The sequence below is a fragment of the Mus musculus genome, chromosome 4, assembly GCF_000001635.26.
Source record: "Mus musculus strain C57BL/6J chromosome 4, GRCm38.p6 C57BL/6J".
In the NCBI taxonomy this organism is placed as follows: domain Eukaryota; kingdom Metazoa; phylum Chordata; class Mammalia; order Rodentia; family Muridae; genus Mus; species Mus musculus.
This window is the reverse complement of record NC_000070.6, coordinates 129,350,642-129,378,215: the sequence shown is the minus strand read 5'-3', so window position 1 is coordinate 129,378,215 and position 27,574 is coordinate 129,350,642. Positions and strand designations below refer to the sequence as shown.

General features: G+C 46.8%; 1 protein-coding gene and 1 long non-coding RNA gene across 3 annotated transcripts; one reads left to right on the top strand and one right to left on the bottom strand.

The window, feature by feature from the left end:
- The first annotated feature begins 187 nt into the window (after positions 1–187).
- Zbtb8a (zinc finger and BTB domain containing 8a) lies at positions 188–24,584 on the top strand. Its single transcript, NM_028603.4, has 5 exons — positions 188–476; positions 8,894–8,987; positions 17,516–18,318; positions 20,342–20,511; positions 23,712–24,584. The coding sequence occupies exons 3-5, from the start codon at positions 17,517–17,519 to the stop codon at positions 24,042–24,044; spliced, it is 1,305 nt and encodes a 434-aa protein (NP_082879.1). The 5' UTR covers positions 188–476; positions 8,894–8,987; position 17,516; the 3' UTR covers positions 24,045–24,584.
- Positions 18,597–23,939, bottom strand: LOC108168979. 2 transcript variants are annotated; one of them, XR_001784447.2, is made up of 3 exons: positions 23,371–23,939; positions 22,510–22,610; positions 18,597–21,989 (listed from the first exon to the last, which is right to left on the bottom strand). It is a non-coding gene; the product is annotated as an uncharacterized LOC108168979 (long non-coding RNA). The 2 variants fall into 2 exon arrangements; XR_003955284.1 differs by having other exon boundaries at positions 18,597–22,610; positions 23,371–23,719.
- Positions 24,585–27,574: the final 2,990 nt, after the last annotated feature.

Genomic DNA, 27,574 nt, shown 5'->3' with positions numbered 1-27,574 from the left:
AGTATTTGTGGGCACGCCTAAGTCCCTCCCTCTCTCCTTGAACCAATATCTCCACATATTAGAAATCCAGCCCTTCTGCCCTCCGGAGGCGCCTTTCCCAACGTAAAGTACAATTTTAAAATTTAAGCTCCCGACTAAAAGAATGATCCCCAATCAACTGCTGGGGAACCTGGGCGCCCTAGTGCCTGCGGAGGGTGCAGTCGGGCGTGGGCACGGACAGGGGGAGTGGGCGAAGCTGCTGGTTGGTGCCTGAAATCTGTGCGTTGCCCCTTTAATTGTGTCCTCAGCCCTCGGGCGTTTCTGTCCAACGCCCACGTCAGCAAATACCTTTTGTTTCTCCCACGTTGGGGCTACTTGTTTTAGGGCGCAAAGCCTCGGCTTCGGAAAGGGGCTGCTTCCCCTACCCGGAACCGGGAATCGCTCCGCAGCGCGCGCGCGCGCGAGCGAGCGAGCGAGCGAGCGGCTAGAGCCCCGCGGTAAGTGGCTGCACGGGCGCGGGCGGGAGGAGGGCGGCCCGGGCGTCGGGGCTGCGGGCCGGGCCCAGAGCCTGGCGGAGGGCGGCGGAGCCGCCGGGGTGCGCCCCGGGACTGCAACCCCAGCCGGTGCGCCGGGCGACGCAGGGGGCACCCGGCGCCATTTGCAGCCGGGGGCGCAGAGCGGCGGCTCCGAGGGTCGGCGACGGCCACAAAGGAGACGCGGGCGGCGGCGGCGGCCCCGGGCGCGGCTGCGGGACAATGGCTGCACCGTCGCCGCCCGCGCCCGCCCCGCCGCCAGCCTTGGCCCGGCCCGGGGAAAGGCGGGAAGGCGCCCGAGCCTCCTGACGGCCGCGGCGGCGAGGCGGCGCCACGGGGCCGGGCGTGTCTGCAGACGTCGGGCGCGGGGCGCGGGGCGCTGCAGCCCGGCGGTCTCACTCCGCCCTCCACTCTCTGGTTTTCCATCACGACGCGACAGTTCTGGGCTTAGAACCGAGGGCAGAAATATGGAGCCCCAGCTGGCCCCGCGGCAGAATGTCCCTGGCATCTCCCACCTGGAGACACTGTCGGCTTTAGTCCCTTCGCGCTCTGGCGCGCTTACTCGCCCTTGACCGTGCGGTTATTCGTAATCCACGTCTTTGCGAGACGTGTTTGGAATAGGATTCACACCTAGCGGGCACCCAACCACACACGCCGCCAACACCTAGAAGTCTTTCTATTTGCAGAACTTTAGTAAATGGAGTGGTTTCACTTTGACGAAATATTGCACTTAATTTCTTATGAGACGGCTACGGGTTCCGGCTGTTTATTCTACCTAGCAAAGGGGAAAGGGGGAAAAATAAAACGCTAATGGTTAGGGAGTCTCATCCCTAGGCAGGGAGCTGAGACGTGGCAGCCCCCCAAGGCGCCCTGTTCTTGCAGCGTCCCGGAACAGTCTCCAAAGTACCAAAACCTTCGCTGATTTTATCACTTAAATCGCACTTTTATTTACCTATTTATTCTTTGTTTTAAAGCGGACTCAGGCTAGACTTGAAAATTTGATCTTACCTCCACCTCGGGAGGGCTGGGATGCACTAGGCAAATTTTTGGCACAATTATATACTTTTTAATATTCAAAGACGTTAATATAAGTTTTAAAACTCCTCTTTTAAAAAGCTATTTTATATATCTTTTTTTTGAAGGCACTGTTTCATGTACCCCAGGCTAGCCCTAAATCTTGGACCTCTGATTCTCTTGCAGCCCCTACCAAATGCTGGGATTACAGGCATAGATCACCACACCTGATATTATCCTGTACTTGAATTGAACCCATGCATGTCACATAGGCACTCTACCACTAAACCCAGCCCTCTCCAAACCTTAAATGGCTCCTTCACATCCTACTAAAAAAATAAAAAAATCCAAAACCCCCATGGTGTGTGTGTGTGTGTGTGTGTGGTGTGTGTGGTGTGTGTGCGTGTGGCGTGTGTGTGTGTGTGTGTGTGTGTGTGTGTGTGTGTGTGTGTGTATTTTGAACCCGGGCCTTGCATGGGCTAGGTAAATGTTACCATTGAGATACATCCCCAGGCCCCTTATTTTAAATTTTAATTTTATTATGAGATGAGGGTTTTCTCAGGGTTGCCTTGGTCTTACTTCTTCCTGCCCCGCCTCCCAAGACCCTGGGGTTAGCCGACATTACTGGCACACCACAGTGACCTCCTCTCCCCACCCATCCCTCCTCCATCTGTTCCTGTCCACCTCACGGCCTTTGCACCTGCTGTTTGGTTTGCCTGGAGTAGTTTCAAAGATACACATTCTTTCCTGCTATGGACACCAATCACTCAGATGTCATCTTCTCGGTGAGGCCTTTCCAAGTATAGTTTCAAAACTCGAGTCTCTCTCTATTTTTTTTTTTTTTTAGATTTATATATATATGTGTGTGTGTGTGTGTGTTGCCTGCCTTTGTGCCAGTATACCAAGTGCTTGCCTGGTGCCAGATGAGGGTGTTGAATCCCCTTACATGGATGTTAGAGATGGCTGTGAACCTCCATGTGGGTGCTGGGGATTGAACCCAGATCCTTGGAGAAACAGCCAGTGCTTTTAACTGCTGAGCCATCTACCCAGTCCCTCTTAAGTGTTCTAACATTTCATTCTAAGACTTTCCTATCTTAGACCCTGTAGACCATATGTGCTACTAAGATTACCGAAGGTCAGGTCACATAGAAGGAACAGATATTACTGGGCCGTGGCGTTGCATACCTTTAATCCCAGCAGAAGCAGGCAGATCTCTCTGTTTTGGAAGCCAGCCTGGTCAACAGATCAAGTTCCGGGCCAACCAGGGCTACATACACAGGGAATCCCTGTCTAGAAGAAAACAACAGAACAGATATTTACTTCTTGCACTGGTAGATGCTGGGAAGCACAAGATTATGGTGCCCTGTGTGGCTTCTTTCTGCTTCCCGGAAGGCACCTCTTCGTGGCATACATAATGAGGGTAAATACAGTGCTGTGCCTTCATTAGTAAAATGGGTAGAAGGGATGAGGTGGAGAGCAGACCTACTCCTCCAAATCTCTTTATTAGGATGCTAATCCCGTCCCCGAGGGCAGCACCCCTCCCCCCAGGGTGGCCTAATCACCCCCTAAAAGCTCCTATAATACTCTTCCTCCTCTGCGAGTGAACTTTCAGCCTGAACTTTGGAGGCGACACAGATTTCTAAAGCTCAGCTCTTAAGTTGTTTCTGGACTTAATTCTAAACCTTCCCAGAATTGTACATGGCCGTTCGTCCTCCGAAGAAATACAGTCGCCATTCAAAGAACAGTTTGCTCTCTTCCCGTTAGCCCAAAGTTAGGAGGTGGGGTTTTTACTAGGACCACACACTAAGGCCTCCATCAGGGCTGTGTGCAGTGGGAAAAGATGGCTTTCTGGAGCACAAATTTCATCCAGGTTTCCCGTGTCGCCCAAAGGTCAGTCTAAAAGACTTCTTTCCTTTCTAGTCCGAAGACCTTCAACATTGATGGTTCCTAAAATCGTGATTGTCTTTTTCCAACACTCTTTAAAAGATCATTGACCTGACGGGGAGTTGAATTCTGTACTCTTCCTAGGGACTACTGTAGGTAGTTAACTCATACAAGATTGAGGAAGTGTTTCTGCTTGGCTTATTGCATGACTCTTGGGAGTAAGTCTGACTTGCCAGTACAACCTGTAAAGTCAGTCTCCAGAAAAGAGAAGTTCTGGAAGGCAGTATCCATACCTGTGGGTGCCTCTGCAGGAAGTACGCCTTCTCTGCTGTACGGTACTATTTGTTCTTGTCAACTATGCTGAACGCTACCAAGCTGGAAGGTACACACACAGTTTACCCTGTACTTCCTGAAGAGACCCGCGCACAGCGGGGTGCTCCCTTCCGGACCTAGGATTAGGTACAAACTACACCCAAACACCTGTTTTCACAGTTAAGGCGCTAAGGAGTCAAGTAGATTCTTTCTGACTCCAGAAAAAAACAGCAGTGAATGACCTGACAGGTGCGATTTTTATTTTATTTTATTTTATTTTATTTTATTTTATTTTATTTATTATTATATCTAAGTACGCTGTAGCTGTCTTCAGACACACCAGAAGAGGGCATCAGAGCTCATTACAGATGGTTGTGAGCCACCATGTGGTTGTTGGGAATTGAACTCTGGAAGAGCAGACAGTGCTCTTAAGCACTGAGCCATTTCTCCAGCCTTACAGGGGTGATTTTTAAGAGGAAAAAGGAGCAGGTCTGTGTTAGAATAGACTAGGATGCTGTTAGAACTGGCCAGCATTGGTATGTTTTGATTGGGTGTGTTAATTAGGGTGACCAAAAGGGGACTTTCGGTTGTTGGACCTTGGTTCTCAGCCTTAGGAATGAGTCTGGCATAAAATATCCAACGAGAGAATGGATCTTGTGGCTAGCTTTAGGCATGTGATCTATGGTTTACAAGGGAGAGGGGAGGAAAAAGGGTGAGGCCTGCCAGCACCACGTTTGCCCTGCTGGGGCTTCCTAGAGCCCTTCACTTCCTGTTGCTGTGTAGTTCACCAAGAACGGTCTGTTGAAAATCTTGACTGTTTTATTGAGACAAGTTTTATGTAGCCCAGCTCTGTCTCAGACTTGCTATGTAGTCAAGGAAGGCCTTGAAGTCCAAATCTTCTGCCTTCATTTCTTCAGTCCTGGGATCCTAGGTGTATACTCCACCTTTTGTGGGATGCTGGGAGCAACCCTGACCTTGTGCTGGCTAGATGGCACTTTGGACTGCAGCTTTCCCGGCCCACCTTTGCTTAAATGGGTTTTCCTGCTCCTTCCTCTGGCGCTGTCTTCTCCAGGACTGTTTCAGTTTTGTTTTGGGAGTGTAAACTGAGGCATTGTGTGGGACATTTGCACACACTGTGGGGGGCAGAGGAGTGAGACGTGGTAAATTGGTTCTGGGCTGACTGTGTTCAAGCTTGATGTGGCCGCTTGCTTTGTGTATGATTTTGGAGATTTTCTTTCTTTCTTTCTTTCTTTCTTTCTTTCTTTCTTTCTTTCTTTCTTTCTTTCTTTCTTTCTTTCTTCCTTCCTTCCTTCCTTCCTTCCTTCCTTCCTTCCTTCCTTCCTTCCTTCCGTTCCTTAATTAATTTGTGTCTGTTGTGAGAGTTTCCTATGCCCTGGAACTGGAGTTCTAGACAGTTGGGAGCTGTCTTGTGAGTCCCCTGCAAGAGCACCTTGTGTTCTTAACCCCTGAAACATTGCTGCAGCCCTCGATTTTCTAGTACTTTCTCTTGTGTGTTAGTGTCTTTAATTATACAGTGGTGAAGTTCATGTTTGAAAAAAATTATTAAAAAGATGATTATTGGAAGCCAGTGATAAGGTCTTCAGGGTAAAGATATTTGCAGGCCTGGATGACCTGAATTTGGTCCCTGAAACTCACATGATAGTGGAGCGTCAACACCCACCTGTTATCTTTGACCTTCAGGTGTCCACCATAGGCTGTGCACCTGGCACAACACAAATACACAATAATAAGTGATAGTAATTTAGTTTAAAAATTAAATGCTGTTTCTTTTAAGAACAGGAGAGTGGTGGGGGAGGCGGGTGTTTCTTTCTGTAGCCCTGGCTGTCCTGAAACTCACTTTGTAGACCAGGCTGGCCTCAAACTCACAGAGATCCGCTTGCCTCTGCCTCCAAAATACCCAGATATAATGATTTTTTTTAAAAGTAGAAATTAGGCTAGGTGTGGTGGTACATGCCTTTAATCCCAGCACTCAGGAGTAAGGTAACATTTGAAATGAGCTATATAGCTGACTCTTTTTTTTTTTAAACATTTATTTATTTATTATATGTAAGTACACTGTAGCTGTCTTCAGACACTCCAGAAGAGAGCATCAGATCCCATTATAGTTGGTTGTGAGCCACTATGTGGTTTCTGGGAATTGAACTCGGGACCTCTTGAAGAGCAGTCAGTGCTCTTAACTGCTAAGCTATCTCTCCAGCCTGGCTCTGCTCTTAAGAGTCAGCTATATAGGGCTGGTGAGATGGCTCAGTGGTTAAGAGCGCTGACTGCTCTTCTAAAGATCCTGAGTTCAAATCCCAGCAACCACATGGTGGCTCACAACCATCCGTAACAAAATCTGATGCTCTGGGATCTGATGCCCACTTCAACTGTGTCTGAAGACAGCTACAGTGTACTCATAAATAAAATAAATAAATCTTAAAAAAGACTACATTAAAAACACTGATTAAAAAAAACCCGGGGCTGGTGAGATGGTTCAGTGGATAAGAGCACCCGACTGCTCTTCTGAAGGTCCAGAGTTTGAATCCCAGCAACCACATGGTGGCTCACAACCATCTGTAATGGGATCTGATGCCCTTTTCTGGAGTGTCTGAGGACAACTACAGTGTACTTACATATAATAAAAATAATAAAAAAAAAACAAAACAAAAAAACAAAAAACCCCAACTTCCTATATAGATTGAAACTGGTTCTCTCACTTTTTGGTATCTATAAATATTTGGTAGAACCAGCGTACAAGCATTCTAACAGACACAAGATAATGCATGGTAATGAAATTCTAAAAAGTTTGCAAGACGGGTCAGGAGTTAAGAGCACTTGTTTCTCTTCCAGAGGACCCGAGTTCAGTTCCTAGCACTCACACTGGGCAGCTCACAACTACCTGTAACTCCAGCTCCAGGGATCAGACACCCTCTTCTGGTGTTCATGGGCACTGCACACAGATTGCATGTACATACAAACACATTAGTAAAATTTAAAAAAAAATCTTTAAAATTCTAATTAATCCCAGCACTAGGGAGGTGGAGACAGGTGGAGCCTTATCTACAGAGCAAGCTCCAGGTCAACTAAGATTACATAGTGAGACTCTGTCTCCAACAAAACAAAACAAAAACTTAGTGTGAGTCTCCCAATACTGGGATTAAAGGCACACACCACCTGGCAGCACTTGTTTATTTAAAAATGATTTCTTTGTGTGTATGATTATTACCCCTACTTTTATGTCTGTGCCTGGTGCCCACAGAGGTCAGAATAGGACTCTGGATGGATCCTATTGCAGACCAATGTTGGTGCTGGGGCTCCAAGTCATACCCTTTGGGAGAGCAGCAAGTGCTCTTTTGTTGTTGATATTTTTGAGACAGAGATTCTCAGGGTCCTGGAACTTGCTCTGTAGGTCAGCAAGCCTTGAACTCACAGAAATGTGCCTGCCTCTGCCTTTTGAGTGGTGGGATTAAAGGAGTGCACCACCACCAGTGCCCATAACTGATGAGCCGGCTTTCCAGCTCCGTGATTTGTCTTGAAGGCCCTGTTGTGAACATTTTCCTTGGATTATTTCTCACGAATGTTATCCCTTAGCTCCAGAGCATCAGGTTGCTGTTGCCATTGTCATTTTTAGACGAAGAAACTAAGGCAGGGAACTCACAGACTGCCCACCCCTCTGCTCTAGCCGTGAGAACAACAAGGTGTCGGTCTGTTGTCTGAATCTCGTTGCAGAAAAGCAAAACAGTTCAAATAAATACATAAAAACTGCTTAAAATTAAGCAAAGAAAGCTCTCCTAAAATGTTTGGTCCTTACAAAGTCACCAAAAAGGCTTGCGTAAGGGAGGGGCTTGTGGTTTAGGGCTTCTGAAATGTTTCCCAGAACAAGACTACCCCCCAAGGGAGTACAGGGAGGGACTCGGGGGGCTGCAAATGACATTCCTAGCTGCAGTTTGGGGATCCAGAAAGTCACCAAACAGTGACTCTGCCTATTAGTTTAAGAATCATCAGCCGGGCGTGGTGGCACACGCCTTTAATCCCAGCACTCGGGAGGCAGAGGCAGGTGGATTTCTGAGTTCGAGGCCAGCCTGGTCTACAAAGTGAGTTCCAGGACAGCCAGGGCTACACAGAGAAACCCTATCTCGACCCCCCCCCAAAATAATAATTGTTAACATAATGTTTTCATTAATGAATTTGTGAGATCTGAATATATATTTGACAGCTATCATCAAGTTCCCATAAACATGTCTGCCAGCATTAACAGCCCAGCCATGCGAACCATGGTTCCTGCCACATTTCTACCTTCCAACTGTCATAAAAGAATACCTTGTTGAGATCTCTCACGGCGGCAACTTTACTGCAAAGGAGTGTGGAAATGTACTTTTTTAGTTTTCCAAAAGGATGTTCTAAAGGTGTCTGAGTAGTTGCGAGGGTGGAACTTGGTAGTTGTCCCAAAACATGACATTTCATCCGCTCATAAAAGCCATGTAATATGCAGACTCAGCTTAGAAGTCCATATTCTCTCTGGTAACTCTGAATTCACCTTCGCTGGCCATGATTGTACCCCTGTGTAGTTCTGGTGATCCCAGAACACTGTCAGAGTAACTGCTCCACCCACACCGTCCTAGCTCCCTAGGACTGGGTAACAAAGGAATGATCTTTCATTCTGGCAAGAATTTTTCCTCCCTCAAACACCTGCTTTTCCTGGGCACGGTATCGCATGCCTGTCCTAACACTGCGGAGGCTGAGGCAGGAAGATCCAAACCCACCCGGGTTTCCTAATGTCTCAACAAACAATAAAAACGTTTACTTCTCCACCTTCTGAGTTCATTCACAATTTCCATCCTGCTGCTTTAGTTGCCAGTGTTTCCTAAGCTTCTGTTATTTTGAGACAGGGTCCAAGACAGACGCAGCCAGCCTTGAACCCCTGACCCTCCTGTAACCACTTCCCAAGTGCTGGGGTCCCAGGCGTGTTCCACTCTGCCCTGAAAGTGTTAATTTATTTAGAACGTGATCTGATGCATCAAAGCCATTTAAAAAAAAAAAAACTAATAATCTATGCCAAATTATTTTTACATGCTGAACATCGCTGCCTTCTATATAAATAATTAGGTATCCCAGCAGATACGTCTCTTATTACAGAAGTTGACCCTGTGTTATCTCTTTCCTCCCCACAGACACTCCGCTGTTCGTGAACTTGTTGACTTAGAGTCCTTCCTCTTTGCCCTTCAGCTGTCCTACGGTTCCCAGAGCAGCATCGTGCATTGCCAGGTATGAGGGAGGCGTTTCCTTGGTGCTGGAGACTGAACTCAGATCCTCAGGTGTTCTGCTGCTGCGCTCCACTCCAGCCACGCGTGGAAAGTTTTAATCCTTTTATTTTATTTACATAAACATTAATTTTGTACATTAATAACATTGCATTTCTATTATACTATGTGTACAGCTATTTTGCCCGCGTGTCTGTGTACCGTATGCATGCAAAGGTCAGAAAAGGATGTTAGATCCTTAAGAGCTAGAGTTACAGGTGTTTGTAAGCCACTGTGTGGCTGCTGGGAATTCACCTGGGAGCGTCTGGAAAAGCAGCCGTGTTCTTAACCGCTGATTCATCTCTCCAGCCCCTCATATCTCATTGATGTTATACCTCATTTTAAAATATATATAAAAAGCTGGTGGGGGCGGTGCACTCCTTTAATCCCAGCACTCAGGTGGATCTCTTTGTGTTTGAGGCCACCCTGTCTACAGAGTGAGTTCCAGGACAGCCACGTTTACACAGAGATACGTCTCAAAACAAAGCAGAATTTTGCAACTGTGTATTTTATGTGATTTATTGTGTTCCCACTCCCTGTATGAAATGTTCATCACTCTGATGGTCTTGGTCAGTCCTCTCTGCTCACTTTTTTTTCCTTTTTTTCTTCTTGTGTACCTTTGTGCACGTTGCTTGTGTATGAATGTGGGCACGCATGAGGAGGTCAGAAGACAGCTTTTTTGGGTGTTGGTCCTCATCTTCCACCTTGCTTGAGACAGGGTCTCTTGTTTGCTGCTTCTGTGTATCAGGCTTGTGGGCCCCATGTTTCTGGGGTGTCTTCTGACTCTGCCTCCCATTCCACTAGAGCAACACTGGGGTTGTTGCTGGGGAAACTAAGGATCCCTTATGGATCCTTAGTCTCCTTAATACAGTTATTTAAAAATAGATTCAGAAGGAAATTTGAGGACCATTTTGTTAGAACTGGGAACAAAAACAACGGAGTAAGCAAGCTGTAAACCTTGGCAGCTGCCAGGAGGGGAGTAGTGGGGAGGGAGGGAGGGAGGGAGGGAGGGAAGGAAGGAAGGAAGGAAGGAAGGAAGGAAGGAAGGAAGAAAGAAGGAAAGAAGGATGAAAGCCTTTTGTGTTAGAGTCTAAGAAAGCCGGCAGGTTCAGCTGTATGGTGGAAAGGAAGTGGGTGTTTCAGAGAAAGAATGAGAATCCTAGAGTGACAGGAAAGATGCTTAGCTTGGGGGCAAGTATTCAAACGGAAAAGATAGGAAGGTAGGTAGGTAGTGAGAAATAGAAAGAACGCAGATAGTAGATGATAGATAGGAGGTAGATGATACATAGTTAGAAGATATCAGAGCTATCAGATAGCTTAGATAGAGAGATAGAGAGATAGACAGTAGATAGATAGCTTAGATAGATAGATTGATTGATTGATAGATGGATAGAAGATAGACGGTAGATAGCTAACCAGGGAGGCTGAGCCATGCTGAGTGGTGGAAGCTCTGTAATCTATATCAAGAGTGGCTTCTAGGAGGACTAAGCCCATGATCTCATTACGGGCTGATCAGTCCTCCCATCTGCTTAGCCTGCCTTCGCATGTCTTCTTCATCTGCTTTCCTGAGGGAACGAGGAAATGATCACCTACTCGGGGACTGAATGGTCCAACTGCATGGACTCGGGGCAAGGGTCAAGAGCATATAACGTTCCAATCTTCAGGTATTTCCGCCAAGGCTACTCAGACCCCATTCTTTTGACTAGGAGCAAATAGTGGGTCTCAAAACTCTGATGGCTCCATATTTTAATAGTGTATTCAAATCCCAAGTAGGGTCAGCATTGATGGTTCCCATTGTCATGTTTCCAGAAGCCCAAGGCGGTGGATCATAAGGAAGAAAGAAGTCCATGCTAGTGCCTTCTGCTCAGGACAGGACCAAAGACACTTAGACGTATCCTGTCCCTGAACTGCCTGATCGAGCGCAGGTGCATGCTACCACCACAGAGTTTATGGAAGCTCTGAGTCACAGCAGGTCTCCATCTTTGTGTGGCAACTATTTCACATCCTGGCTGCTTCCCAAGCCTCCAACTTACTGTCAAAATTCTTCTAATTTGTAATTTTCACTGCACATGTATTGGTATTTTCCTTGCATGTATGTCTCTGTGAGGGTATAGAAGCCCCTAAAACTGGTGTTACAGACACCTGTGAGCTGCCATGTCCTTGCTGGGAGTTGAACCTGGGTCCCTGGGACGACCAGCCAGTGCTCTTACCTGCTGAGCTCTCTCTCCAGCTCGTGTCAGAACTTTTATATAGCTCAGTGGTTAAGAGCACCGACTGCTCTTCCAGAGGCCCTGAGTTCATTCTTTTTTTTTTTTTTTTTTTTTAAGATTTATTTATTTATTATATGTAAGTACACTGTAGCTGTCTTCAGACATTCCAGAAGAGGGAGTCAGATCTTATTACAGATGGTTGTGAGCCACCATGTGGTTGCTGGGATTTGAACTCTGGACCTTCGAAAGAGCAGTCGGGTGCTCTTACCCACTGAGCCATCTCACCAGCCCCGAGGCCCTGAGTTCAATTCCCAGCAACCACATGGTGGCTCACAACCATCTATAATGGGGTCTAATACCCTCTTCTGGTGTGTCTGAAGACAGCTATAGTGTACTCATAAAATAAGTAAAAAAATTTTTTTCTCCCCAAGCAGGGTTTCTTGTATACTCCTGTCTGTTTTGGAACTCACTCTGTAGACCAGGCTAGCCTCAAACTCCTAAACCCGAGTGATTCTGTCTCCCGAATACCAGTACTACAGGCATGAGCCACCACCTCCTGCATGCCAGTATGGTTTTTTTTTTTTTTAAAGATTTATTTATTATTATATCTAAGTACACTGTAGCTGTCTTCAGGTGCACCAGAAGAGGGTGTCAGATCTCATTATGGATGGTTGTGAGCCACCATGTGGTTACTGGGATTTGAACTCGGGACCTTCGGAAGAACAGTTGGTGCTCTTACTCACTGAGCCATCATCTCTCCAACCCTTGTCAGTATGTTTTATCACCACAGCAGGAACTACATCTCCATTGTGAGTCCTTTTTAAAAAAAAAAAAAAATTTTTTTTTACAATTCTGCAGAGAGCTAGATTGGGGGGGGGGGCGTGTAGCATGTGAGCATAGCAAAGGTCACAAGAGGGCACTGGACCCCTGGAACTGGAGTTGTGGGTGCTTGTGACCCGCCTGATGTGGGTGCTGGTACGTGTTCCTAACTGGTGAACCCCCTCTCCAGCCCTGGGATCTTCATTTTTAACTGATACGGAGAGTGAAGAATCAGACTGTTACAGAGAACACTAAAGCATTTTAAGAATGTTTAGAACGGGAGGAATTTAGGCTGGAGATAAATATTTGGAAGTTATCATTGGAGTTGGGGCAGACAACCATAAGGAATGATTTAGTACCCAGGGACTCCGCTTGGTTTGGGTTATGTACACACACCCCTTCTAACAATGCATCTGGTAGCCTGGGACCTTCTCTCTGTATTGAGCTGCACTCACGCCACTTTAAGCAATAGAACGGGTTTTAGTCAACTTCATCAGTCTCCTGAGAATTGGGTAAAGTCCTTATGCCTAGTAGGCAATTGATCTGCCACTAAGCTATATCCCCAGCCTCATTTTTACTTTCTATTTTGAGGCAATATCTCACTAAATTTCCCAGGCCAGCTTACAAAAATGTAAATGAAAGTGTTCCTCCCCCAGAAGGGTACTGAAAATTCCGCTGAATCACAGTCCAATTTACTGGTACTGGTCGGTCTGTCTAAGGGGTGGGCATTCGCACCTCAAAAGCTAAGATCTCTGTAGAGACAGAGCAGAAGTGGCTGCAAACGCCACAGTTGCTTTCATTTTCGATTTGTGGTTTTGCTCTTGTTTTATTGGTGCTGAAGACTAAACCAGGGAACTCTTCCATGCTAATAGGAATCACTGGGCACACAGCCTCAGCCCTATTACTTCTTTTCTTCTTCTCCTCCTCCTCTTCCTTCTTCCCTTCTATGTATATGTGTGTGTATATGTTCCTTTGTGCGTGCGTGCATGTGTTGTGTGTGTGTGTGTGTGTGTATACATGTGTGTGCACGTGAGTATAGAGGCCAGAGGTTGAGGTTTTCATCAATCACTTTCCACAATATTATTTTTATTTTAAGACAGAGTCTCACTGTGTAGTCTTGGGTGGCTTAGAACTCTTTAAGTAGACCAGGCTGGCCTTGAACTTACTGGGATTCGCCAGCCTCTTCCTCTCAAGAGATGTGATTAAAGCCATGCACCTCTAAGTTTGGCTGCCACTTTAGTTTTTGAGACAGAGTCTTGCTGAACCTGGCTGGAGCTTGAGCAGAACAGGCCTCAGGAAGCCCCAAGCCCCGTCTCTTCCTCCCCTGACTTACAGGCACAGGCCAGCTGTAACCGGCTTGTCTCCTTCCATCCCTTCCTTCATTCCTTTTTTTTTGTACTCAGTGTTGGAGACCAAGCACAGCGCTTTGTGCATGGTAGACAAGGACTCTACCACTGAGCTATAGCCCCAGCCCTTTGGTTTCAAGACCTAAATATCACAGTTTTAGGAAAAAAAGATGGGGTCATATATTGCTCAGTTCCCCCCTCACCCCCATACAGTGCTTTTAATGCACACCACATCCTGTTGCCTAGCACCCAGGTTTTCAGAGCATCCTCTCTCTGATGGGATCATAATGGTAGCTCGCTCACTTGGCCTTCTTCTGCACTCTGCCAGAATTTTGGTATTTTAACCTAGTTGGAAATTACCTCCTCCTGGGTACCAGTTGCAGTCAAGGAGAGAAATACATTTTAGACTCCTCACCCCGACCCCCACCCCCCCACCTGGGACTTGTGATCCAGAATCTGATAACTGCATCCGGGTCAACAAAGTCAGCCTACTTAAACAGTGTATTCCTTAGTTAATACCAAATACTTCCCTAATTTGTGCTTAGGTCATTTAGTGAAATCTGACATCCTTTTTCTTTCCTCCTTTGAGGGCTTAGAACCTAGCACCTTGGCAAACCTTCTGTGGCTGGGAGCATGGTCCAGTAGTGCTGGCGAGGTGAGGGAGGTCTGAGGAAGTTTGCTAGGCACCCCCTACCGGTGAATATCTCAGGTCAGGAACCACAGGCACCATTATGAAGGGCAGCCCTGCCCCTTATCAGCTTATGGGGGGGCCATCCGGATTCAAGACTCCACATTCCACTCCCTGCCCCCACAGGCTTGTAGCCATAATCATGATGCAAAATGCATTCAGTCAAACTTCAAGCGTCCTCGCGGTCTTTCTGTTTCAACACCGTTTCAAGTTCCAGAGTCTTCTGAGACTCAAGGCAATCTCTTAACTGTAAGGTCATATAAAAGTAGAAGGCAAAGCATGTGCTTCCAACATACAGGCGTACAGACTAGGAGGAAAAACTGGGCCAAAGCTAGTCTGAACCCCAGCAGGGCAGACTCCCCGTTCCGCGCCTCCATGTCTGATGGCAAAGCACTGCTCAGCTCTCCAAGTCCTTTCAGCTCTGTTGACTGCAACAAACTTCTCTCTCTTGGGTTGGTTCCAGATCCAGTCCGCAACTCTCTTTGGCAGGTATGCCACAGCGCTGGCATCTCCAGGGCAAGCCAGGCTCCACCTTCATAGCTTCATGCAATGGCCTCTCTGAGCCTCCATGCGGGGACACCCCTGACACATGCCCATCCTTGGCGTTCCTTAGCCAACCGAGGAGATTCCACAACCCACCCCTTTCTTGTATCTTTGATTTTAAAGCCAGAACCCTGTGGCCGAGGCTGCCAAGGTCTCCTGCTTGCCTGGGACACACCCCATCCAATTACGTATTCACCAGCTTTCTGTTTTAGAAGGTTTCCTTCGCTGTGTAAAGCTTTTGCTTACTTCCTTCTCACAAATTGGAACATTAGCTGGGTGAGGTCTTTCCCCAAAGTCAACAATCCCTTCATTCCATTCAGCATCAGGCTGTCCTTATAGTTTTGGTTGTGAGCCTAGCCTTTGACGGCTGAGCCATCTCTCCAGCCCCATCTGGCTTTTATTTAAACTTTTTATCTCCTTGAGCACTGGGCTCACCTCCATCCTCCTTCCCGGTGTCTTTCTCTCCTTGAACTGTGTTTCCGTATTTGTCCTTGTCCAGCTTGCTTCTTTTCAGTATAGACCTGCGTAAGAGTGACACAGTTCTTGGTGGTGTCGCCAGACAAAGTCAATACTAGGCTGTCTTTGAAATCTCTGCCAATGACATAATCCAAAACTCTTCAATTTGGCCTCAGGCAGATTTTTAGGACAAGGGCAAAAAATTAGTCACATTCTCTGCCAAAATCTCTCAAGAATGGTCTCTAGGCCGGCTCACTAACATCCTCCCCCTCTGACACTGTTGTTATTTACATTGTTCTCAGCTCCATTGTCTTTCATGGCCTACTAGTAAGGCCAATTAAGTCCTGCTTAAAGCCTTCCTTCAATGCTTCCCTAATCCAAAATCCCCAAGTCCACTTTCCGCCAACAAGTAACATGGCCAGGGCTATCAGAGCAAGACCCAGCTGCCTAGTACCAACTTCTGTCTTAGTCACTGTCCCATTGCTGTGAAGATATACTCTGCCTCAGGCGACACTCATAAGATAAATTCAGCTGGTGACTTCCAGTTTCAGAGGTTTAGTCCCTTACCATGGTGGGGGGAGCATGGCTCCACTCGGGGTGCTGGAGCAGAAGCTGAAAGCTACGTCCTGATTTGCAGACAGACAGACAGAGACAGACAGACTGGGCCTGATATGGGCTTTTGAAACCTTGGAACCCAGCCCCAGACAGACAGAGACAGACAGACTGGGCCTGATATGGGCTTTTGAAACCTTGGAACCCAGCCCCAGTGACAACCTTCCTCCAACAAGGGCACACTTCCTAACCCTTCTTTTTTTTTTTTTTTTTTTTTTTTTGGTTTTTTGGTTTTTTGAGACAGGGTTTCTCTGTATAGCCCTGGATGTCCTGGAACTCACTTTGTAGACCAGGCTGGTCTCGAACTCAGAAATCCGCCTGCCTCTGCCTCCCAAGTGCTGGGATTAAAGGCGTGTGCCACCACGCCCGACTTCTATTTCTTTCCAAATAGTCCCTCAAATAGACAGCCCATGGGGCCCTGCTTATTCAGATCACTGCACCCCTACGTTTCTGAAAGCATGTAGAAGTAGAGATCATGACACACCCACCCCACCCCAGAGTCTAGCACTTGGGAGGCTGCAGCAGAAGGATCCCGAGTATGAGGCCCACCTGAGCTCTCTAGATTGTGGGGGGGCCGGGGAGGGGAGAGGAGTGGGGGAGGAGGAGGAGGAGAACAAGGTCAGTGAGGAGACTCATTTCAGGTACGTGGGGAGCCCGGGGCACTTCAGAGGAGCAAGGTTCTCTGATGGTCTGAATCGGTTCCAGAGCTCTCGCTCCAAGTTCCCAGGTCCTTCACCTTCATTATTAATCAATGGTTGTTACAGAAGAAATTTGGTCAAGGCGTAAGATCACTTCCCTTGTAACTTTGCAAGCCATCTGTACATCGTGATGTCTCCACCTCAGGCTGTGTGAGAAAACTCCCTTAGGGTAATGGTTCTCTGGTCAGTTGGGCTAAGAGTCTGAGTCCTGGAGCCTGCCCTTTCTCCTCTTAGGCACTCTGCACCATGGTCATAGCTACTGCGGTGAGCAGCCTTGCCTGCAGTATGGAAATGCAGCCTCGGTGACACCGTCTGACACACTGCTCCACAGATCACTTTTGCATCGGCACTGAGGTCATAAATCTATTCCACTGCAAACAGTTGGCAAATGAACCCCTGGGTTCTGATGTGCAGGGTTTATTTCCTGGGCTCTTGTCTGTCAAACAAGATAATATACTAAGACATCCTGTGCAGAGAACAGAAGGTATCTCTGTATATTTCAGACAGATAATTTACTTCAGGGACATAAGAGACTAACTAACCTGGAAACTCACTATTAATTCTATCTGGAAATTCTGTTGCCCGGTTTACGGCAGGGACTTAGAAGTGTGTGTACCCCCAAACTCAGGCTTAATCCCGTCTTGCAATTCTGCCTCCTTTTCAACGAACTGAGCAGTGGGTTGGAGTGTTTGCAATAGGAGACAAGTGTTGTTTGCTGTTTAAATGACACTTGGGGTCATTCTTCCCAGTGTCATTTAAACAGCAGACAACACTTCCTTCTGTTGCTCCTACCTCGTATCAGAGGCAGTGCCTGGAAGATAGTTTTCATTTTACTTTTTTTTTTTCTTTTGTTTTTTTGAGACAGGGTTTCTCTGTATATCCCTGGCTGTCCTGGAACTCACTTTGTAGACCAGGCTGGCCTCGAACTCAGAAATCCACCTGCCTCTGCCTCCTGAGTGCTGGGATTAAAGGCGTGTGCCACCACCGCCCAGCCTGGGGACTATTTTCTAAGAAAAGAGGTTTGGCTGGGAAACCAATCTTCTCATTTGTATTTTCACCGGCTCGATCCAGGCTTGTTTCTTAGGTCTCCTCTGGTACCCATGTGTGTCCTTTCCCTGCAGAATGGAGATCTCCTCTCACCAGTCTTACCTCCTGCAGCAACTGAATGAGCAGCGCAGGCAAGATGTGTTTTGTGACTGCAGTATTCTCGTGGAAGGCAAGGTCTTCAAAGCGCATCGGAATGTCTTGTTTGCAAGCAGCGGCTACTTTAAAATGCTGCTCTCTCAGAACTCAAGGGAGACGAGTCAGCCCACCACAGCCACGTTTCAGACCTTCTCCCCCGATACCTTCACAGTCATCCTGGACTTCGTATACTCCGGCAAACTCTCTCTTACGGGACAGAATGTTATAGAGGTGATGTCTGCCGCGAGCTTCCTTCAGATGACTGACGTCATTAGTGTGTGTAAGACTTTCATTAAGTCTTCCTTGGACATTAGCGAGAAAGAGAAAGATCGCTACTTCAGCCTCTCGGATAAGGACACTGGCTCTAATGGAGTAGAGCGTCCCCCTTTTTATAGTAGCAGCTGGCAGGAAGAAGGCGGGTCTCCCCACTCTCACGTGAGCCCAGACCCTGGAAAGCCGTGGAACAAGTACGGTTACCCCCCAGCCTCCCAGAGGAGTCCTCAGCGACCGTTGGCCAAGCATGAGCAAAGGAAGGAGCCCAGTAAAAAGGCCAAGCACGTGAGACTGCCACAACCGTCTGAAGTCGTTCATTTTAAGCCCGGCAAAGGAGAAGCTCAGACCGACTCCGGCAACCATGTTTCCCAGTCTGAAGAGCAGGTACCGGTGGATGCCGAAGTGGATCCTGCTCCTGCTGGCTTCCAGTACAGCCAAGGGCCTGATGGCATAGCCAGGAGCTTTCCAGGTACCCCAAGGACTCTAGGTCTCTCTCAAGCCCCAGATACCCTTCATTTTAAGTGCCAGGCAGTTTTAAAGAGATTTTTACATTTATTTATGTGTGTGTGTGTGTATGTGTATGTGTGTTTGAGCATGCCTGTATGGGCAGTGTTCACAGAGGCCAGTAAAGTATATTGGATGTCCTGGACTTGGAATTGATGTGGATGCTGTGAGCCTCTCTCAGGTCCGCTGGAGAAGCAGCTGTTGCCTGTACCCACTGAGTCGTAGTTCCAGGCTCTTATATGATTTTTTTTTTAAAGACATGTGGCATATGGAATCTTTAAATTTTGGAGATCCTATGTGGCTGGCCAGAGCAAGACATCAAGTGAGCTGCAGTCAGGGGTGGGAGTCCTGTCATGTGTCCTGTAGTGTCCCTGTCCAGTCCCATCCAGTCCTGTACCCCCTCTACTCCCACTTAAGTCCCTACTCATCACAAGTCTTTTTTTTAAGTATTTATTTATTATATATATGTAGACTGTAGCAGTCTTCAGACACTCCAGAAGATGGCATCAGATTTCATTATGGATGGTTGTGAGCCACCATGTGGTTGCTGGGATTTGAACTCAGGACCTTTGGAAGAGCAGTCAGTGCTCTTAACCGCTGAGCCATCTCACCAGCCCCCGATTTTTTTTTTAAGTCATACTTTTACCAAATTTATTTCATAGAACATGAATTTATAATTTTTAATTTAAAATATAATACTGAACACATTTAATGACAGTCAAAATAATAGAGTACTCAGAGAACACACACACACATCTATATGAAAAGAAGATGCCTCTCTCTGCCGGGCGTGGTGGCGCACGCCTTTAATCCCAGCACTTGGGAGGCAGAGGCAGGCGGATTTCTGAGTTGGAGGCCAGCCTGGTCTACAAAGTGAGCTCCAGGAAAGCCAGAGCTACACAGAGAAACCCTGTCTCGAAAAAAAAAAAAAAAAAAGAAAAAAAAAACTGCCTGAGGGTGTCTTGCGGCAGCAACACAATTTTGCATAATTTGGCCCTGGATTCTGTCCTTAGCACTACAAACCCAAAACCAACCAAACAAAAACCGGGATAGTGAGAGGTGGTGGTTAGGGGGAGGGGTGGTGAGCAGAATCTAAAGTGAATTAAAAAAAAGTAAGAGGAGGTGATTACATAAAATGTTTTCTTACATATAACATAAGAGAAAAGCATTAACAAGCATATTAAGGTATAAAAGATGTAAGTAGAACAAATTGAAGTTCTTTTACAGCTGGGCATGGTAGCCCACATCTGTAACCATGGTATGAAGGAGGCTGAGGCAGGGTGCTCACCCTGAGTTCTAGGACAGCCAGAGCTACTGAGCGAGATCCTGTCCTGAAAAACAATAAGTGGCTAAGAGATGGCCCACCGGGTAAAGGCACTTGTCCCTAAGCCTGGCAACATGAATTCTAACCCTGGACCGCATGGTGGAAGCAGAGAACAAGATGGCTCCTGTATGTTTTCCTGACTTCCACACTCTCAGTGTGGCATACATGTGTACCAACATATAACACACACACACACACACACGAAACAAAATACGTAAAAAATACAATCTTTAAAAATCTCTCTGAAGCAAAGTACACCCCTTTAATCCCGCACTTGGGAGGCCAGCCTAGTCTACAGAGTGAGTTCCAGGACAGCCAGGGCAACACAGAGAAACCCAGTCTCAAAAAAACAAAACTAAAACCAAACAAACAAAAAACTAATTTGCTTTATTCTTGGCTTGTGTGCGTGTTTTTACAGTCTGGTACTAGCTTTTCACATGTAAAGTCTGATGTGTAGGATTCGATTACAAAGGATGAGAGTGGTGGTCTTCATAGTCAGGTTTTCCTTCTGTGCCCAGGACTGCTCGACAGTCAGAGTGCGCTTAAATCAAGCGATGTGTCGGTACCTTTGCACGGCTGCACTCAGCAACTCCTCTGCATTCCTTGTGCTAATAAAATCGTTACTGTCATCTTGCAGTGATGTAATCCAACTGTCTCCTGACAGATGACCTGACCAGGCTTCGGTTCAAATGCCCATTCTGCACACATGTGGTGAAGCGGAAGGCAGACCTCAAGCGCCACTTGCGCTGCCACACCGGAGAGAGGCCCTACCCATGCCAGGCTTGTGGGAAACGGTTCAGCAGGCTAGACCATCTGAGTAGCCATTTCCGAACTGTATGTATACCAGTTTTTTGTCAGTTTGCTTCCTGTTCTCTCTCTCTCTCTCTCTCTCATTTTCTCTCTCTCTCCTTTCCTCCCTCCTCCCTCTCCCTCCCTCTGTTTTTTTCCCCCTTCTGGTACTGGGGATTGAATACTGCATGCTAAGCAAGGTCTCTACCACTTAGGTACAGCCCCAGCCCTGCATTTAACTACTTTAATAATCTGAGTTAGGGCCAGGCGTGGTGGCGCACGCCTTTAATCCCAGCACTTGGGGGGCAGAGGCAGGTGGATTTCTGAGTTTGAGGCCAACCTGGTCTACAGAGTGAGTTTCAGGACAGCCAGGGCTACACAGAGAAACCCTGTCTCAAAAAAAAAAAAAAGCTTTACTGTGTGGTTCAGTGGGTGAAGGCACTTCCATCACACCTGACAACTGAGTTCGATCCATCGACTCAACGTGATAGAGAGAACCAGTTCTTGAAAGTCGTCCTCTGACCTTCACATGTGCCCTGGGACACACATGTACACACAGACACACACTAAATAACATGGAAATGCATTCACTGGTCTAGAGCTCACAGAGGTGCAGCTGTCTCTGCCTCCAGGATTAAAGTCATGCCTCATCACAGGCTGCATATACATATTTCAATAATTTTATCCTCATTTGAGGCCCTGAAGTAGGAGATACTCTCTTGGTGCTACAGCTTTTCATATTTCCACATTAGTTCATACCGAATCTCATATGGTTTGATATATTTCTCTCCTAGGAGACAATAATTACCCTGTATAAACATTTTTTTTTGTTTTGTTTTGTTTTTAAGATTTATTTATTTATTATATGTAAGTACACTGTAGCTGTCTTCAGACACTCCAGAAGAAGGAGTCAGATCTCGTTACGGATGGTTGTGAGCCACCATGTGGTTGCTGGGATTTGAACTCCAGACCTTCGGAAGAGCAGTCGGGTGCTCTTACCCATTGAGCCATCTCACCAGCCCCCTGTATAAACGTTTTAAGTGTCAGATCAGAATCACCGTTTATCTGTATACTCAGCATCTATTATTGATAGCTGGAACCTGCTGAGACCTCTGTCAGGGGCTGGGTCTGACCTGTCTCCAGTGCACCTCCTTTCTAGTCTGTATCAGGTTCCCCCTAGTCTCCCTAAGGAAAGGAGCGTGAAGGCCAACAGACATTCCAATTCAGGGGCTATCAGGAAAGTGGCAGCTCAATGCCTTTAAGTTTAATAAGGTGTAACGATGGGATGGACTAGATGTAGCTCGTACCGCTAATCCCAGTGCTTATGAGCCTAAGGCAGGAGGATCACCATTAGTAGGAAGGCAGCCTGGTCTACTTCCAGGCCAGCCTGAATGTAAGATCCTGTCTCAAAAACAACCCAAAATGGGGCCAGGGAGATGACTCAGTTGGTAAAAGTCTTTGCTAGGCGAAAGCGATGTCCTAAGGTAGAGGCATTTGCAGTGCGACAGCAAACAGGAGAGATCCTGCCTCAAACAAAACGGAAGGTTAGGACTGACACCAGAGGGTGTCTGCTGACTTCTGTCTACACAATGACACATAAACACGCAGCCACACAGGAACACACACACGCACGCACGCACGCACGCACGCACGCACGCATGCACGCGAGCACACACACACTAAATAATAAAAGCAGATGGCTCAGTGATCAAGTAAGTGTACATTCTCCTAGCTGGGCTTGGGCACAGGCCTCTGGTCCCAGAAGAGATAAGCAGATCTCCAGGCCAGCCTGGTCTACAGAGCAAGTTCCAGAACAGAGAACCCCAGCCCCCCCCCACCAAAGAAAGAGTACACACTACTCTCATAGAGAGTCAGGCAGATTACAACCATCCCTAATTCCATCTCAAAGGGATCCAATACCCTTTCCTGACCTTCATGGAGACCCACACGTGTGGCATATACTCATACAGGCACACACACATGCACATAAATAAAAATAAATCATTTAGTTATGTATATGCCAATATATAATAGAGTACATACCAAAGAGGTGCCATTGTGGTGACTCATGAGGTAAAGGCTGCCAGGCCTGATGACCTGAGTTCATACCTCAGAACCACATGGTGGAAGGAGCAAACCGGTTCCTGAAATACCAAAATACCGAAAACTCTCCTATGATCTCCACACGCATGCCGTGGCACCCACGCACCTGCACCGTCACCCATGCACCTGCATCATTACCCACACTGCACCCACACCATCACCTGTGTACCCACACTCTCCGCACTGTCACCTGTGTACCTACACGGTCACCCTTGCATCATGGAAACACTAACGACAGTAACAGCCTTTTAAGATGAGTGTAGAGGGGCACGCCTATAGTCTGTTTATACTCCCCCAAACTCTTCCATGCATTTCTTTTACAAAAATAAGACCAGACTACACAGGTTCTTCTGCCGCCTGCATTCCCATGAATCTCTATCATGTTTAAGTTTACTCTGAGATACTTGGTTAATCAATGATCAAGACTGACCAAATGAGGATTAGGACACAAGCCCTCTCACACCCAAACCGCTTCCTAGCCAATCTTCGGTTAATAAAAATAGCCAGTAATCTTTGCAAAAATATTGATAAACTTATAATCAGGATTATATTTTTTCCTCTAGTAAGATAAAAATACATGAAGGGTGTTAGAGAGATGGCTCAGCAGGTAAGAGCACTGGCTTCTCTTCCAAAGGACCCACTCGGGTTCAGTTCCCAGCACCCACAAGGCAGCTTAAAACTGCCTGTAGCTTCAGTTCCAGGGGCTCTGACACCCACACATAGATAAACATGCAGGCAGAACACCAATGCACATAAAATATAAAGTAAAAAACAAACAAATCAAAAACATTATTCTCTGACCTCCATATGTTCACCAGAGCATCCATCTTCACCCTTCGTACACATTGATGATGATTCTTTAAAATCTTTAAAGCAGAACATGTTTGCAACTTTGACTCTGGGAAGGAATGGGTTAATGGATGTGTGGCAATATTAAGTGTATAATAGTAGTAAAACAAAAAACCCCATTACAGCCATTATTTAGAGAACGCCGGTATCTGACGTGTCACTGGCTCTTGGAATAATTAGATGTTCACTTGAGTTTAACGCTTTGAGCGTCTTAAGTGTATGAACTGGTCCCTAAAATAGCAAAGTGACCCAGTTTTGAACATTTATTTTTATCACTCTTTAAATCCCTGCAGATTCACCAGGCATGCAAACTCATCTGCAGGAAATGCAAACGCCACGTGACTGACCTCACGGGGCAAGTGGTGCAGGAAGGAACCAGGCGCTACAGACTATGTAACGAGTGTCTTGCTGATGTGGGCATGGAAAGTCTCCCTGCTGACCTGGAGGCTGAGCAACACCGCACAGCCCCGGCCGATGGAGACAAGGACTGCCGGTGGCACCTGAGCGAGGAAGAGAATAGATCCTATGTGGAGATCGTAGAGGACGGGTCTGCCGATCTGGTCATACAGCAGGTTGACGACAGCGAGGAGGAGGAAGAGAAAGAAATAAAACCCAACATTAGGTAGCCTGAAGTGTGACCTGTCAGAGCTGGCATGCCTGCAATTTACACAGACATGCTGTGTCTGTCTCTCCATGGGCAGAGCCCGGTGAATGGGTTTCTCCTACTGACTTAGAAGCAACCTGATGTAACTTGCATGCTTTCTGAAAAGGCCACCGTATCCATTCTGAACGTTGTTGCTGCACTGGGAAGACCTTGCTTGCTGTTGGCATGACAGATGATCAATTACCCTTTCTGTTATTACAGATACCATTTCCTTTCTTTCTTTCTTTCTTTCTTTCTTTCTTTTTTTTGTTTTGTTTTGTTTTGTTTTGTTTTGTTTTTTCAAGACAGGGTTTCTCTGTATGGCCCTGGCTGTCCTGGAACTCACTTTGTAGACCAGGCTGGCCTCAAATTCAGAAATCCACCTGCCTCTGCCTCCCAAGTCCTGGGATTAAAGGCGTGTGCCACCACCTCATGGCACCATTTTCTTTAAATATTGGAAAAATCTATTTAGTAAACTTTTTGGACTAAAGTATTTTAAATAAATGTATCACAAAACTTTAAGACAATCTTTTTCGTGACACTTTTATTTATTTGTTTTTGTTTGGGCGTGGGGTGTGTGCACGTGCTAGGACACTTGTAGACATCAGATGAGAATTAATTTGTATAAGTTGATTCTCTCCGTCTATCGTGTGGGATGGAATTCAGGGCATCAGTCTTGCTGTTTTACCTTCCCCTGTCAATAAGCCTGTCTGCAACATTTAAACTGTTCAGAAAGCACTTACCTATGTTGCGGATGGGCCGGGTGCTGTTCTTGTGAACCAATCACCTAGTGAATAGGGGAGCCAATCACTGGGCGAGTAGACGGGACTGCTGGGTTGGAGAGAGAAAAAAATAGGTAGCAGGGGGGGCGAGTTAGGTCCCGTTTGGAATGGGACAGCCGAGGGGTAAGATGTAGCTGCTAGAGTTTTCCTGTTTCATGGCGGATCCGCAAGGATTCACTAGAGGAATCAGTTTTTAATAAGGCTCACAAGATTAGGTTTTAGTTGTTGCACTCAGAGATTGAGTTACCATTGTTTCTGAACTGAGTTTGTGTTGTGTTTTCCTTCACGTAGTGGCTCGCCTGGGTTCAAGAAAGGTACAGTGGTAAAGTGCCGGGTCTGCCTGAGGTACACCACAAAGACTGTGGGGGGATTTGAAGCACGGTGCTGGCGTGGTAGCAACTGCCAGTGGGAACCTAGCAAGCTGGGTGGAGTTCTGAGTTAGAATCTCCACGAGATAAAAACAGGTCGGCCATTGCCCGCCAGTGCATGGCCAGCCAGGCTGCTGAGGCACACGGTTATAAGACTGCATTCAGGAGCCTGGCCATCCATCTGCAGGACCTAGCCTCAGGTCTGTGAGTCAGAGAGGCCCCCAGCAGTAAGAGTACTCACTGTCTACTCTTTAAAGGACGAAATATTTGAGTCCTTGCACTCACAACCTCCTGTAACTCCACAAACTCTGTATCTATGGGATCAAATACCTACTCTGGTCTCCACAGGCACCAGGCTCTGAAGTGTAGGCAAAACATGTATCACATTATGTATATCATACCCATAACCTTTAAATTTATGAGGTGGAAGCAGGCAGGGCTCTGAGTTTGGAGGCTGCCTGGTCAACAGAGTGAGTTCCAGGGCAGCCTCCAGAGAAACCCTGTCTTGAAAGAAAACAAACATTTTTTTGTAAGTCTGAAATAACTTATAACACAATTCCACTATTTTGAGTGGTTTAGGATTATGACTGAGAGGTAATAGGCCTGAATCAGCTCATAGCTCAGTTTTGCTTTGTTTCTTCTTTTGAGGCAGGTTTTTCCTGTGTGGCCCTGGCTATTCTGGAACTCGCTCTGTAGACTAGACTGTCCTCAAACTCAGAGATCCTCCTGCCTCCGCCTCTGCCTCCTGCATGCTGGGATTAAAGATGTGCACCACCACCACCTGGCCATAGTTGAATTGTCATAGAATTAATACTATTCTTGGAAAGTGGCTGGAAAGATCGCTCAGCAGTTAAGAGCACTGCCTAGTCTTTCAGAGGAGCCAGGTTGGTGACTCGAGTTCATCTTGTCTCTGGGCATTGCATGTATGTGGTACACAGACATATGAATGGAAAAAAAAACAAAACAAAACCAAAAAACCCATGCCTATACAAACAAATCTTTCTTAAATTATATTTTTTAAAAAAATTATGTAGGGGCTGGAGACATGCTCAGTGGTTAAGAGCAGTGACTGCTCTTCCAGAGGTCCTGGGTTCAATTCCCAGCAATCACATGGTGGCTCACAACCATCTGCAATGAGATCAGATGCCCTCTTCTGGTGTGTCTGAAGACAGTGTACTCATATACATAGACTGGATAATTCTTTTAAAATTCATGTTCATGAGCTCATCTTGATTGGTGGGACAGTGCAATTAGGTCAAGGTCAAGGTGACGGTGCAGAGATGACTCAGGAGGAAGCCAGTGCTTGCCATGCAGGTAGAAGGCCCAAATTTTGGTCCTCAGAACCCATGTAAGGATTCAGACATGGCTGCTCCATATGTACCCAGTGCTCCTTGGGGTGTGGAAATGAGCAGATCCCTAGAAGTAAGTCCCGGGTTCAGTGAAGAAACCCTGTCTCAAGAACTGAGGGAGAGAACGAGAAGCTAGCATTGAGCGCCATGCAGATGTGCATGTGTGAGCTTCTACACACGGGTGTATACACAAACTATGGCGCAGAGTGCTTGCTCTGTAAGCTTGAAACCCTGAGTCTGAATTCCTAGAACCCATAACAAAGCCAAGTGTGTGTGGGAGGGTGAATACATATGGAGCTGGAAGCTGTCTGGGCTATTCAGCCAAGCTAAAATGCGGTGCTTCCAGCTCCCCTAGAGCCGACAGGGCTGAGTTGGTGAGGAAGACTGGGCAAACTGTCCCAGCCTCCATACACCCACACAACCATGTACATACACTACTCGCATACATAACAAAAGTAGCCAGGAAACACACTGCTAAGAGCCATGTCAGCGGGTGAAGATGAAGATCCTTCAATATAACCCTTTTCCTCTTTAAAAGTAAACTGGAGTCGGGTGTGTGGTGATGTGTACCATAATCCCAGCACTTGGGAGGCAGAAGCACCCAGATGAGTTTGAAGCCAGCCTGGCTGAGATTACATGGAGAAACCTTGTCTCAGAAAGCCCAACAAACAAAAGCCCTAAAATTAAAAAGAAATAACCTGGAGGTGGAACTGAAGAAATAGCTCAGCAGTTGCTAACACTGGGTCAGAGCCCAGCCCTGACAAGGCCACTAACAACCATCTGCTACACAGGGTCTAGGGGACCCTGTGCCCTCTTGTGGCCTCTACTGGTACTGCATGGCACACTTACATGCAGGCAAAACACTCATTCACATAGAAACAACCATACAAAATAAAAATATTGAAAAAGGTTGCGTTTTGAATTTGAGGCTGGACCATGCACCACTGGCCTGGAACAGTATGTAGGCCAGGCTGACCTACCCTAAACTCAAGTTCTGCCTGCCTCTGGAGTGCT

Coding starts and splice junctions, on each gene's coding strand:
- Zbtb8a (NM_028603.4), top strand. CDS start 17,517: ATGGAGATCTCCTCTCACCAGTCTTACCTCCTGCAGCAACTGAATGAG. Junction 18,319..20,341: donor CATAGCCAGGAGCTTTCCAG/GTACCCCAAGGA, acceptor GTCTCCTGACAG/ATGACCTGACCAGGCTTCGG. Junction 20,512..23,711: donor TGAGTAGCCATTTCCGAACT/GTATGTATACCA, acceptor AAATCCCTGCAG/ATTCACCAGGCATGCAAACT.